This window comes from Carassius gibelio, chromosome B14 (genome assembly GCF_023724105.1).
Source record: "Carassius gibelio isolate Cgi1373 ecotype wild population from Czech Republic chromosome B14, carGib1.2-hapl.c, whole genome shotgun sequence".
Taxonomy (NCBI): Eukaryota; Metazoa; Chordata; class Actinopteri; order Cypriniformes; family Cyprinidae; genus Carassius; species Carassius gibelio.
The window spans coordinates 25,506,751-25,521,671 of NC_068409.1; the positions used below are offsets into that span (position 1 = coordinate 25,506,751).

General features: G+C 35.2%; 3 protein-coding genes across 4 annotated transcripts; 1 reads left to right on the forward strand and 2 right to left on the reverse strand.

Annotated features, from left to right (window-relative positions):
* Positions 1–745: 745 nt before the first annotated feature.
* LOC127971569 (protease inhibitor 2) lies at positions 746–2,674 on the forward strand. Its single transcript, XM_052574664.1, has 4 exons — positions 746–887; positions 1,709–1,731; positions 2,249–2,352; positions 2,440–2,674. Exons 1-4 carry the CDS (start codon positions 839–841, stop codon positions 2,492–2,494), a joined length of 231 nt encoding a protein of 76 aa, XP_052430624.1. The 5' UTR covers positions 746–838; the 3' UTR covers positions 2,495–2,674.
* Positions 2,675–3,261: 587 nt separating this feature from the next.
* Positions 3,262–5,863, reverse strand: LOC127971565 (nucleotide exchange factor SIL1). Of its 2 annotated transcripts, none has more exons than XM_052574661.1 (9): positions 5,462–5,863; positions 5,251–5,383; positions 5,070–5,169; positions 4,888–4,993; positions 4,611–4,799; positions 4,405–4,526; positions 4,067–4,163; positions 3,807–3,971; positions 3,262–3,693 (listed from the first exon to the last, which is right to left on the reverse strand). In XM_052574661.1, the coding sequence occupies exons 1-9, from the start codon at positions 5,639–5,641 to the stop codon at positions 3,325–3,327; spliced, it is 1,461 nt and encodes a 486-aa protein (XP_052430621.1). In that variant the 5' UTR covers positions 5,642–5,863; the 3' UTR covers positions 3,262–3,324. The 2 variants fall into 2 exon arrangements, with proteins under 2 accessions (XP_052430621.1, XP_052430620.1); XM_052574660.1 differs by having other exon boundaries at positions 5,070–5,178; positions 5,462–5,862.
* A 447-nt stretch (positions 5,864–6,310) lies between these two features.
* On the reverse strand, positions 6,311–12,333 carry LOC127971563 (protein Spindly). The gene is made up of 12 exons (XM_052574656.1): positions 12,169–12,333; positions 11,541–11,705; positions 11,273–11,449; positions 10,783–10,977; positions 10,530–10,679; positions 8,844–8,942; positions 8,478–8,588; positions 8,257–8,397; positions 8,069–8,172; positions 7,801–7,988; positions 7,134–7,413; positions 6,311–6,673 (listed from the first exon to the last, which is right to left on the reverse strand). Exons 2-12 carry the CDS (start codon positions 11,703–11,705, stop codon positions 6,601–6,603), a joined length of 1,683 nt encoding a protein of 560 aa, XP_052430616.1. The 5' UTR covers positions 12,169–12,333; the 3' UTR covers positions 6,311–6,600.
* Between the last annotated feature and the right edge of the window lie 2,588 nt (positions 12,334–14,921).

Here is a 14,921-nt window from a genome sequence, read left to right on the forward strand (position 1 = left end):
AGTCACGTTATTCTTCAGAAATCATTCTTAGTTGGCCTGCAAGAAACATTTCTTCTTATTATCAATGTTGAGTTGTGATGCTCAATATTTTATTCTAATATTTTTAAGATGATTTGATGAATGTAAGTTATTAATGAAAAAAAGCATTTTATATACATTTAGCATTTACTACACATATATTATAAATGTCTCGTTGCTGAATAAAATAATGATTTTTTACCACAACTCACTACAAAAACCAGATTAAGAAAAACAAAAGCATCCCAAACTGATAGGTGGCCATCTGGAAAATCAAGCAAATGAGCAATTACTGCATATGTGAAGACCATGGAGATTTTGAAATTGAGGCATTTACTGACCGTGAAACAATTACAGGTAACGAGCCATCATTTTCAGCAACAAGCATTTTGTGATTTCATGAAGTTAGTCATGTTTGTAAAAAGAGTCTATTATTTAGACCCGATTATCTAGCTTTGATCCTATCATGGACAAGGGGGACTTTATGCTTCAAAGCACGGCTTTCTGTTGCTATTTCTATTTATTAAAAAGTCAGGATAAATAGTAAGAAGCAGAAGCAGTTTCTTTAGGATGCACTTGGTTGACGAAGATTTCTCTTATCTAGAAACCACAAACAAATGACCTCAGTCCCAAATGCCCTTAGTCATTGTTTGTGGACCATTGCATGAATGTCACCCGTCAGGTTCTTTCTGCGTAGGCAGGAACAATGAGAGGGAGGGAGGAGTGTTGGTAATGTAAAAAGCTATATAACTACAGAGCCCTGGATACAAAGATACAGCTGCCGAATTTCCCACTGTCAACTCACACGACAACCGTGACCATGAAGTTTGCTATCCTGGTCTGCGTTTCTGTTCTCTTTTACCTCTCTGGTAAGTATCAAAATTGACATTTATAAATACAATCAAGTGTGAATATCGTCTGCTAAATGATTAAATTTAAATGTAATATTGTTTAATAATTATTAATTAAATCCAAATCCAGATTTATACTTACTCAGGCTAATGCTATTGTTTAACATACATCATGTGACACTGATGTGTCATAATAAGTGTCATGTTTAAGATACACAATGTTTCTTTCACATATGGATGGTGACATCGTTTGCTCACAAGATGAAACATTTGTTCTTTAGACCCATTATTCATGGACCCAGACAGACCCACTCTGTGATATTTTGGAATGGGTCCATGTTGTAGAGATCCATGATAGCTGACACGACACTGATGAGGACTGGGATACTGCTTAGTGGGCCAGACTTTTTGCTGTTTTAAAAAAAATGAGAAAATATGGACAGAAACAGGGCAGAATCTCAAGGTTGTATTGTTGACATAGGGTTAGATATCCTTTATCCAGCCTGATTCTCTGATCACAGCCTTCTGAAGTATTGAAGGAAAATATATCCCTTTAATCTATGCAAATACGCTCAAGAACATTAAAGTCAAGGGCATTCATTGTGTTTGAAGTTACAAAGATCATAACAAAAGGGAGAAAGAAAGAAAAAGACGAGCACAAATACGTACAATAGTTAAATGTACAATAGGTTAAATAGAAAGTACAAAACTTGCTTAGCCACTTTTTTTTTTTTTTTTTTTCTCCGAAGTCTTGTCTGGAATTTCAACAGGGAAAAACTAGTGCATTTCCTGGTTTATATCTCATAATAATATACAATTTTTAAATATTATTTCCACAGTGGCAGAAGCACAACAGAGCGAGGTAAGTTAAAGTAAAACCAGTCATTTTAAAGTTACCAGATGTTGCATTAACTATATCAGATTTTTATGTTTTATGCTCAGCAAGTTTGCATTTATTTGAACAAAAATACACTAGAAAGAGTAAAATTGCCATACTCCAGTATTTAGTGTTACACGTTCCTTCAGAAATAATTCTTATTTGGTGTTTAAGAAACATTTATTATTTTTTTTATGTTAAAAATGTTTTTTTTTTTTTTTTTTTTGTGGAAAACTGTCGCACTGTTTTCAGGATTATTTGATGATTAGAATTTTTTAGCATTTTTTTTTTTATATAAATATTTTGTAACATTATACATGTTTTTTACTGTCACTTTTGATCAATTTAATGTGTCCTTGCTTGAAATGATTAATGTCTTTAAAAATTAAATGTACTGACCCCAAACTTTTGAACATTTGTAGAGTATAATCAAATAAAATGGAGGTAAAGTGTCATGATATTTGGTTTTATTTTGGGAATCTTTCTGAAATCTTCATAATAGGGCAACAATGTTCCTGATTTTGGATGTACTCGTGAGTATGTTCCAGTGTGTGGAGATGATGGAGTCACATACTCCAATGAGTGCATGCTACACTGGGAGAACAAGTACGTGAGCAATATGTGAAAATGTACATGAATGTACAGCAATTCAATCAGTATTTGTACATCTTCTAACCTGTCTTCTCTATTTAGGCAGCATAACAAGAACATCAACCTAAAGCACACAGGAGTGTGTGAGACCTCCTAAACTCACAGCTGTTAGATCTATGGCATCCAAAATGGCTTTCCATTTAGATACTAGAGCAACTACCAGTGATTTTCTGTCTTATGTTAATCAGTATCATATAATGATGTATGCTATTGGAACTTTTTCAGACATTGCTTTGTCAACATGTAATTTCATGCAATAAAACAATTAAGCATTTAAGAGCTCTATCTTATTAATAAATAAGAACTCAAAAAACTAAAATACTTAAACTAAAAAATTTAATATATGGATGAATACGATTAGTTTTTGTTTCAATCATTCAAAAAAAAATATATATATACACACCAGCTTCAACATATATTTTCTATGATATAAATGTTTTTTTTTTCTGAATTGCATTTTATTTATACATTTTTTGAAGGCCATAAAGTAAAAAGTAAAAACATATCGAGGGTGATACAACTGTCCTTATATTATAATCATCTGATTATAATTATAATGTTAAAAAGAAGGAAAAAGTGAAAAAAAAAAGTCTTCTTTTAGTACAAATATGTTTAGAAGTTGTCCTTTTTTGTTGGTGAACACATTTTAAATGATCATTAATTATCATTTGCTCATCTAATTATGTGAAAAATAAAAAAAATAAAAATAAACTAGCGCTACAGCTGTAAAATTCTGATTTTAAGTTTTTTGATTTGTTATTAAAATTATATTTCATCTATAGGGGCTTCTTTCAATTGTTAAATAGCATGGTGAAGAAACTAATTTGTATTCCATTGTCTTAATGGAGCAACCAGACAAATCCATCATTTACAACTCAAATATTTTATTAGTTCACAGTGTTCCAAGAAAGCAGTAGCAGTACCAATTTATACCTGTTGCATTTTAACAACCACAGTGTCCACAAGTGCCAGGATATCCGCAAAATAACCGTCCTGCTCTCCTACATCCTGCTCTGTGAGCACCAGTTCTTGGTACTGTTTTTGTAGTTCACTAAGGGAGGCTGTCAATGCGGGATTCTGTTTATATTGAGTCTGACATTGAGCCATCATGGCAAGCAGAGTGCGCAGAGCCTTCTCTCTGCAGTCATGCTCAGGTGACACTAAAAGCTCAGGCACAAGGCTGCACCACCCCTGCTCCACCAACACGGGCAGGAGGGAGACTTCAGCATACTGTCGCAAACGTTCCTGATGAGACGAATCTGGTATAAGGTCCATTCCCACCTGTGACATCAACTCCTTCAACACAGAGTACAACTTGTATTATTATTATTATTATTATTATTATTATTAGTTCTGCTGTTCTGGATGGTAGTGTATCAATGTTTAACCTTATAAACAAATATATTAACCTTCTCAGTGATCATATCATAGAGAACCGTGATGATTCTCACACGCAGAGGTTCTGTCCCTGATGTTTGAAACAATTCGCTAAGCACCTGCACACCACCAAGTTTCAAAAAGTGACTTTGTGCAAATGGGAAGTGACGCAGGAGTGATGCCACAGCAAATAACACCTGTGTTAAATCAGAATGTCAACAGTTAATAGTAATAATAACTATTGACTACCCATATTAACAGCATAATGCCCATGGTTTCTGGTTGGTCATACCTTTTTCTTTACTGTTATTGGTTTCTGAGTGGCAAGCAATGTCAACAATTTCTGTAAAGCACCGCCTTCTATTGCCTCAACTTGCACTGATGGATTACTAGAAAAATGTAGATGACAATGGATTGCGTGCATCAATGTAAATGTGCATTTAGGTTTCACAAAATGTACAGAATCAGCTTGACCAAATTAGAAATTTGCATGGTGAAATCCCTCCTGACTGCATGGATTTCTAATGAAATCACTGGATTTTGGCCCACAAAGCTGAACTTATCAGTAAACATGACCACCCTTTAAATAATTTGTAAGCAGCAGTTTTGATGGAGAGAAATGCCACTTACCTTGAAACAGCAGATCCAAGCACAAACGCAGCACTTTCTTGGAGACGGATGTCTGTACTGTTTAAAACATTTATAACCAGTTGCATACCTCCCACGGACACCAAATTCTGGGCATTATCTACCTATAAAAGGGATTCAGTAACTTTGAGAAACAGTGAACTGTATTTCAAAGACACTTTGTCTTAGAAACATAACTGAGGGTTCACCTGGTGCACAAGGTACTCCAAGTCAAGAAGTGCCCTGATTTTTTCCTCAGTTGTGCTGTTGGTATTATTAAATTGATTTAAAAGCCTCCTCATAACTTGAACATCTGTTTCCACAAGCATGTCGAGTTCCTCCATGTCTTTTTTCAGCTCTTCGATGGGGCGAAATTGAGCCTTCACTGCATTCTCATCCTATAATCAAACAACTTGATTAAAAAAAAAAAAAAAAAAACTCAAATAACAAAGCCAAATGGCTAGTGCTAAACTGAAATGAACATACTTGTTTTGAGTCCACAGGATCATCCATTCCTTCTTTAAACTTTTTCAAAGCCTCTTTCAACTCTTCAGATGTGAATGATGGGCTGTGAATGTTCATCATCCCTTGCCTGCTCCAGTGATGCATAATAAGCTATGTGATACACATGTTTATTTTAGATTGCAACATTCTTCTAATCGCTATACCTATTTCCATCTCTCCAGTATTTGAGACCTTCTTCCTCTCCCATCTTGACCTCTCTTTGGCCCGTCTGAAGATTCAATCTGACATGAGAGCCTGCTGGAACTGCAAGACCTACATTTAAATACAGACAAATAAGTAACGTAATTGATCTGTTCACAACAGTCAGCATGGGAATAAACACACCTGGTTTGAGAGTTTGCCACTTGTCTGTAGGTCTGAACACCTCTAAATCTTCAGAATCCTCATCCTCTAATAGTGTCTCTTCACCCTTGTTATGATCATCAGAGCCTTCTTTGATGGACAGGGCTGATGTTGACTTGAGTAGCCAAGAATTATAATGTTATTAAAGTGTTGCAATAAAAGAAAAACTAAGATGTGCAACAACAGATCTCACCTTCTTGTGGGCACATACGAGATGAACACTGACAAGCCAGAGGGCGACTGACAATCCAAGTTTCCACTTATTTTGCATTATACGTCTGGTTATCAATATCTTGTACGAAACAAAAAGAAAATCGAAATCTACGCGCAGATAAATTATGAACAATAATCTGATAAACAAATCACACGTCATCTATGCACAGGAGACCACCTGAAAGTAAAATCCATTCGAAATGTTTGGCGATGCAAGGTTACTAAATTAACTCAGTCCAGATTTGCCCGTTCTACGGATAAAATATCAAAATATGTTTTGTTTAAGCACGTTGATATACCGGGTTCAACGTCAGCACCATCCAGAAATAAACAAGCAGAAACCACGTGCATTTCTGCAGTCCATCCTGACGGAATACGTGAACCAATCAGACAACTGCAAGTGTGTATTTTTCGGAAAACGTCATTCATTCTGGTCGCGATGATTGGCTAAAGGAAGATGCACCTTTTCATGACGCAATACAAGGCAAGTTCAACCGATCGCTTTTTATTATCATTAAACAGAAAATGTAACTTATTTTTTTATATTACGTCTTTAAAATAGGACAAGGCTATAAAATGTAATGTTAACTTCCTGTTAATTACGCAAATATGGACCCCCCCATCAGCAATAAGGCTATAGTAATAACTAATGGTTATATAAAGGTACCATTTGCACAAATACTGCTGAAGCAGAATTTATAAACTGTACTCAGTATACAACACAATAGCTTATACACTGCATGTTTGTAAACGGTTATAAAACAAAAAAATATATATATAAAATAGGCACACAAGTTGAAAAAAAAATTAATCAATTAATTAGGCTGGATTAGTTCAGTTTTTTATTTTTTATTAAATAGTTCAAATAGTGAACTATATTACAAAGTATTAATACAAGTATAAAAGTATTTTTTTCTTAAAAGCATGTGCATATACAGGACAAGCCACAAAATAATGTTGTAAATTATACACTTGTAAAATACATACACAATATCTTTTTTTTTTTTAAACTTTCATTTTACATTAGCCAAACTATTGTTGAGCACACTCGTTTGCCATAGTTTTTTCTGAGCTAACGTGAGTGGGCTGTTGGTACTTTCTCCTCTTCTTTTCAGTTCTCTAGTTCTCCTCCGTTTCACTGCTTTGATGAGTTTGATCCTCATTCTTGCTATTGGAGTCACTTACAGCAGACCTACAGGCAAATCATTCAGTTTGTGGTGGTTCAAAATACAGACCTTAAGTGCTAAAATGTAAATGTCATAAAACCGCATCAAGTTAATTGCAACTACCATTACTGCTACTGCCACAGGAGTGTTTTGTTAAAAGTTCAACTTTTAATTATTGCAAATTACTGTGCAAAATGTTAACAACTATGTATTTAAATTTCTAATATTAGGCTACATTTCACAATGTTTTAACAGTCCTTTAACAGTTCATCTTCGCATAGTGTAGTCATTAAACCAAGATCAAATGAGCTTAAATGTCAAAATAAGTTCCTTCGAGCTACAGGGTTCCTGAGAGGTAGAGCGGGAAGTGACGGTCGAGGAGTGAGTGTTCTCATAAAACCCAGGAAGAGGAAGATGACAAAGACTGTAAAGTTGACACAGCGCAGGAGAAAAGAGAGTGGTTGGCATGCAGAGGTTGGCACTGACCTGGGTGCATCAGGAATGCAGACTGGGGGATCGTCGCAGATTCGAACAGACTTGCTTTCACGGGGGTTGGGTTCTGTAGGTTGTGCGGACTGCAACGGGATCACAACCGGCTTCTCAACGGGATGATTGAGGGTTTCTTCCTCTGTATTTTCACTGGAGCCTTTGCTTGGCTCAGTATCCATGGTTGTAGTTTCCTCTTTGCTAGATGCTGACTTCTCCTCTGGAACAGGTACAGGAAACTTCTCCCGTCGGCGTTTCTGTACTTGTGCTTTGTTCACTTCTGAATACATAATGGTACATTTATTACCAGCATATAATTGCAGCACAAAGATGAATTATTACAGCAGTTAACCAATAGAGTGCAAAAGTACCCACCCACTTTTCCGTGGCCTTTTCCTATACTTTTTTAGGAAAGTCTTCATGAAAGAGTTCATGAACCTAACCAACCAGCTAACCATACCAGCCTGTTTCACAGTGCCTTGAGGAAATGGATGCTAAAGAGTGCTTTTTTTAATTCACTTGGCATGATTCTAAATTGGTGCAGTTCTTTGCACAATTTGTCACTCTTGAGAAAACGAAAGTAATTCTTACTTACAGAAACTGACTGTTGCACTCTAAACTGACTTATGCACAAAACTAAGGTTCAGAGATGAAGAAAAAAAATTACCATTAGGTGTATATTTCATCTTTAGTTCTTCAAGTTTGACTTGGAGCCTCATATTGTCACTGTGTCTTTGTTTTAGTGCTTGCTCTGTGCCATAGAGTTTCCTCTCCAACTCCAGCACTCTCTGACTTTCAGAGAGAGCCTTCATTCTTGCCATGGACAACTCGTCCTTCAGTTTCTCTGCATCCTTCCTATACACATACATATCATATGCTTTGAAAGAGTCTGAGGTAACACCACCAGTACAAATAATTAATGAGAGATCACTTACTTCGAATTTGAAAGTTGCATTTTTAATAGGTCTGTGTAATAAGTCTCATCCACAAGTTCGCCCTCTTTAGAGGGGGCAGGTGGATGCTGGTCTTTTACAGTCATCTGTTGGTGACAGAGTTAATAATTTTAGTTTCTCAAACTGTAATATTTGTACTTTTTATGTTGAATGTAATATGCAAAGCTCACCTTTTCTTTCTCCAGTTCTCTTACTTTCATCATCAGGCTTTCTATCTCATTGTTCTTTTCAGATAACATGAATTGCAATCTTTCAAGCTGTGCTGGGTCGGCCCTGTTGCCCTGGAGCTGCATAAGGGTGGCTATCTGCATCTAAAACAACAGACAAAAGGAAAGATAAAAAATAAAACCTAAACTAAAACACAAAACATTTCTCATAAAATATTATTTACCTTCATGCGGTGCATATGTTGCTTGGTAAGAGCATGCTGCTTTTGTAGAGACTCGTGCTGTCGTTTCATGCTGTTCAGCTGCCGCTCCATCTCTGCTCTCTTGTCCTCTAACTGTGCAATTCCAAATATTTTGTGTTATGGCACAAAGGAATTTAAGTATAACCCCTTGCAACATTTAATAATAACTATTTCTATATTAATCGTTTACAGCAATTTTACTATGTATTTTTTAACCAAAAAAAAGGGGTATTGCATAGGTATTATAAAATGTTTTTCAGATGCTTTCAAAATTAAGCTAGAGTTATGATGAAATCTCTTAGCAGACATAAATATCTTTAGTAGAAGAAGCAATGCATAATTATGTACCTCAGAAAACAAGGAATTGCCTTTGCTGTTTGGATCTTGTGCCTGCTGCAACACCTGTTCCAGCTGGATTTGAAGGTCTTGGTTGGCTTCACGAGCTTTCTACATAAAAAAGAACAAATAATGTAATTTTATTTATTTTTTTTAAATCTTGTAAAAAAAAAATAATAATAGATCTTTCACTTGATTATGTTTTACACTGAATCAGCAAAAGAAAAAGTGCATCAGAATTCTGTGTTTTTACAACTTTCTATTTATCAAACAACCCCCCCCCCCCCCCAAAAAAAAAAATCAAGCAGCACGACTGCCACCAACACCAAAAGAATATTTCATCAGCACTAAATTAACATATAAAATTGATTCCTGAAGCATCATGTGACACACTAATGACTGTAATAATGGCTGCTGAAATCCACAGCTTTGCCATCACAGGAATAAACTACATTTTGAAATATATTAAAATTCAACAAAAGTTATCTTAAAGGGGTCATATGATGTGATTTCAAGTTTTCCTAACTCTTTGGAGTGTTACATGGTGCATAAAGAAGATTTGTAAAGTTGCAAAGACTAAAGTCTAAAATCCAAAGAGAACAGAAGATTTGCATTACACAACCCAAATTTTCACACAAAGAAAGGAGTAACTTTTATTCTCGTTGTTACAGCCGGCGCCATGTTGTGGAGGACACGCTGTGTTTCACTGGCCTTCTAAAAGAGGACACAATAGAACTAGAAACACTAAAAATCAATGGTTAAATTGTATTAACAACACTGTTCCAGAACAGTTCAACCCAAATATTCAGATGTGTGGTGTGCATTTTATGGAGGGTGAAGACTGTTTCCTGAACCAGTAGCCTACAGTGCCTCTGTGCCACAAAAGTTGTTTCTATAAAGTGAGGCAGTTCCAACTTTGCAAGGACAGTCTGCCACTTCTGACTCACAGCCTTTAAGTAATGTTAGGTTTTTTATATTTATTTGCCACTGATGATTCAAATGTGAGTTTTGAGCAGTACAGAGTTCCAGTTCACCAAATCAAACTGAATCGTTTGAAATGGTTTGCGTCTCCAGTATGCACTAATCCACAAATAACTTCAGTTATTCGGTTTATAAACGTGCCTGACACTGCCTCTGATGCAAAAAATGAACTAATCTTGAGTCATTCAGTTACTCTCAACAGTACATTGACTGAACTGCTAAAGAGAACTGATGATGGGATGTGCACGAGCAGAGCAGCTGGATTGAGTCTTGTCCTGTTGGGAGATGGCATGACAGTTTGTTAAGAGGCGCAACATTTCCATCACACGCTTGAGGCATTTGGCCAATCTCAATGCACGGATAGCTGGCCAATCAAAGCTCACCTTTTTAGAACGATGAGCTTTGTCCAAATCAACGCGTTTCAGAAAGGCGGGGCATAGAGGAGAAACAATAATGTACTATATATGGAAAATGTGTTTTTAGAATCTTAAACTTCATAAACACATTGCATTACACCAAATACACAAAATAATGTGCTTTTTAGCAACATCATATGACCCCTTTAAATTGTAATATTTCAATTACTGTATTTTATCAAATAAACGCAGCCTTGGTGAGCCACAAGAGACTTCTATTAAAATATCTTACCGACATAATTTTGAAAGGTAGTGTTAATACATGTTGTTGTTTTTTCTAAAATGTTTACTATAAACATGCCTCCAATGCATTGTAGCAGGACACTGCCTCTTTCTCTCTCTCTTCCTTCTCTTCTGTGAGTCTCTCTAGTTGTCTTTGGAGGGTGGTGTTGGCCAAAAGTAATTGCTCTTCTTTGTATCTTGCCTCCTGAAGCTCCTGCTCCAAAGTCTCCTGCAAGACAAGGTCACACTTCAGCACCAAGTGCACACTGACATTTGTAATTTCTATGAAACCATGTTCTTCAATTAAAAATAAAGATGGTGAAGTACTTTACCATTGCTGATTCCATATTCATATTCTGCATTTGCAGCTCAAGGATCTCTGAGGACATTGTTTCATGTGCACGTTCTGTAAGGACACGAAGTTCTTCGGTTTTGCCGTTTAGGGCTTCAGACTGCTGGTCCAACTTGTGTCTCATCTGCTTCCCAGCAAGTTGAGCCTCCTCTAAATCGGTCTTAATTTTTTCCAACTACAAAGAAAGATATGAGATTTTTTTTTCAGGACAATAAGTTACACAATTAGTAAGTTTTTGAAATTATGCTTTTTTTTGCTACTACTTATTTAAAATGGTTTTCAGATTTCCTGCCCACTCATACCTTTATCAAATTATCAGAAATAATTTTAACACAAAAAAAGTTACATACTTGAATTTAATTGGATTAAAACATTGAAGATAAATGAATCCAATGGCAACTTCTGGTTCATATACAGAGAACAAAATAAAACATACTACTTTTGAAGATGAAAACAGCAAATATACTGACCTTATTTTTTAAATCACTGAGCTCAAGTGCATGGTTCCTCTCCAGCAGAGTTTTTTGCTGCTCGATTTGATGTTTCTGCTGGGTTTTGACAAGATCAAATTCTGATCGCAGACTCTCCAGCATCCGGGCCTTTAACTCAGTTTCCCTTTGCAACGAGTATTTCTCTTGTTCCAGGGCCTGCAATTAGAGAACATTTAAGGACTTGTTAACGGATAAACAGTACTGTCAATTGTCATACTGTGGCGATAAAATGCTGGGTCAGTAGTACCTCAATGACATTGGACATCTCAATTCGTTGTTCCTCCAATTTGTTGTGCAGATCCATTTTGTCATCCAAGAGTTGAAGTCCATACTGCCCAGCCCTCTGAAGAGCCTCTTCTCCTTCCTGGACCTTCCGCCGCAACACTTTAATCTCATCCTCTAGATCTGACATCTAAAAATCAGAGAATATGTGATAATCTACCTGTGTAGAGGAATCTGTACTCTTTTTGTCTCTCTCCTGAGATATATAAATATATATATATATATATATATATATGTGTGTGTGTGTGTGTGTCTTTAAAATGTTTGCCCCAGTACGTTACAGCCCATTCACTTTCATTGCATCTTTCTCCAAATAGTAACAGTGATTCTCTTATTTTCATTTAAGAAAGAATGTCAAATAGGTCAGGAACAGCATGAGGATGAGTAAATGATAACATGATCTGATGTTTTTATCACTATAGCGTTAAACACATTAGTTTGTTACAAAGTGCTAACTGCAAACTTCGATCAAAAACATCGCTTGTCACTAGTAATAAGAACGTTTTTATAATGTCACATTTAATTCACAGCTACACAACAAAATACATATCTAAAAGTGTTTTCCTTTAGGTTTAAAATTTGGCGATACCAACCTTATACTGAAGAATGAAAAGCCCTAACCGCTTTCTAGCTCGAGATGTTTGTTTCAATTCAAACGGCTAGTTTGAATTCTGCAGCAGTCGTCAAACACGTATCGCGAGAAAACACGAGATGTACTATCCTTTACAAAACACCCCAATAGCGCCCTCTAGTCTCTCCAATCTCACCCAGTGGTCATACTTGTTATTTAAATAACTAATTTAGATCAGAGGTGGGCAAACATTTTTCTACATTAATATATATATATATATATATATATATATATATATATATATATATATATATATATATATATATATATATATATATATATATATATATATATATACTCACCCAGTGGTCATACTTGTTATTAAAATAACTAATTTAGATCAGAGGTGGGCAAACATTTTTCTACATTTTCTATATATATATCAGTTAAGTTTCTCTATTTTTGGCCCACTCTTGTAATATGGCATGTAAACCATTCTATAAAATGTCAGTAAAATACATTTAGTCTAAATTAAATTATAAGCAACAAAAGTCTATAAGCAGCAAGTGTTGTCTTGAAAATGTAACTGCAAAAGCTGCCCTTGTTGCAACTGAACATCTAACATTTAACTGAGAATGATTTATTTAAACAAGAACATAGTATACAAAAAAATATATTTTTCAATAATGACTGGCTGGGATACAACAAATACAATACCATTCAAAAGCAAGATTATTTTATGTTTTCATAAGAAGTCTCAGTCTCAGCAGTGCTGTTTAATATTTTTTAAGGAAACCCTAACATTCTTTTTTTCAGGATTATTTGATTAATTCGAAAGGACAGTATTTATTAGTTTTTTGTAGCATTATAAATGTTTTACTGTTACTGAGTAATAGTACTGTTACTGATCAATTTAATGTGTCCTTCCTGGCTGAATAAAAGTATTGTAAAATAAAAGAAACTTGTTAAAAGTTTCATTCATAATATTTTAGTGCAAAATTGCATTTCATTATTTGTGTGGGTCTATTTAAAGTCCTGCCCTTGGTATAAATGAGATTGTAATAACCAAGAAACAAATATATGAAGTATTTTGAATGACATTAGTTTTATTTTTATTTTTTCCTTCAGGAAGTGTGAGGGTGGAGGGGGTTACACATCACTTAACATATGGTTCCTGGGGAGGTTGTCAACGGGTCCAAATTCCTTGCTTTTAGTTTCTAAATACACTCAGTCTGCAAACAACATGGCACTATTTAAACCAGGTATTAACATCTTTCTTGGGTGACCTGATCACAAGAACTGATCAGATTTGTAAATGTTAAATACCAGGTGTAGAACCCATGAATCACATTCTCATACTTATTGTCTCATTTGGATAAGGCCAAAAGTAATGCATTTCTACCTTATGTAACACAGTTAGTCATATTGCATATCTAAATTCTTTAGGTCAATTCAAAATAAGCAGCTATAACAGCTTGAGACCTCATCTCACACTTAGATGGTGGATGTGTTTTGCATATTAAAAGGTGAGATATTCTCATACAAAGACACAATCTCCGCCCATCAACAGTAAGTGTCACCAAATTTCTGTAAAGTGCTGGCTCCAGACATTTCATCTGTTATGCAGATCTCGCCTATCAGTTCCTATTGCTCATGCTGAGTGGAAAAGTCATGTATCTGCCCTCTCAATGAAACTCAAATAAAACGGAACAGCTTTATAAAGTTATAAAGTTCATTATAAAATTCAGCTTTAGTTACATTTACATTTATTCATTTAGCAGACGCTTTTATCCAAAGCAACTTACAGATGAAGACAGTGGAAGTAATCAAAAACAACAACAAAAAAGCAATGATATATAAGTGCTATAACAAGTCTTAACACAGTACACGTAGCATGGGATTTTAAGTAATATAATAAATAAAAAGAAAACAGATAGAATAAAAAATAAAAATAAAAAAAAGAATAGAGCAAGCTAGAGGTCTTTGCACACACACACACACACACACACACACACACACATATACAATTGCATAATAAATGAAAAGAAAATAGAATACAAAAAGATTAGAAAGGTAGTAAGATTTTTTAAAGAATAGAAATAGAATAGTGAGTGTTAAAGTTAGATGGTCAAATAAAGATGGAAGACATGTGTTTTAAGCCGATTCTTGAAGATGGCTAAGGACTGAGCTACTCGGATTGAGTTGGGAAGTTCATTCCACCAGAAGGGAAAATTTAACTTAAAAGTCCGTAAAAGTGACTTTGTGCTTTTTTTGGGATGGCACAATCAAGCGACGTTCACTTGCAGAACGCAAGTTTCTAGAGGGCACATAAGTCTGAAGTAACAAATTTAGGTAAATGGGTGCAGAGCCAGTGGTAGTTTTGTAGGCAAACATCAATGCCTTGAATTTTATGCAAGCAGCTATTGAAAGCCAGTGCAAATTGATAAACAGAGGTGTGACGTGTATTCTTTTTGGCTCATTAAAAATGTATCTTGCTGCCGCGTTCTGAATTAATTGTAAAGGTTTAATTAATAGGTTTGCTTTAGTTAGCAAGCAAATTTGTCTGTGATGTCTGACTTTTCCACCGGCCACACATTAGAAAATAATATTTGTGTGTGTGTGTGTGTGCACATAGGCCGATAGCCAACATGAATTATTATAAATAATCTAAATAAATACATTAAAATAGGATTTGTTTAACTATTTCATGTTACCACTAATCAAAATCCATAGGCCTATATATTTTTTAGACAATTAAGCTGCCACCATCATGTA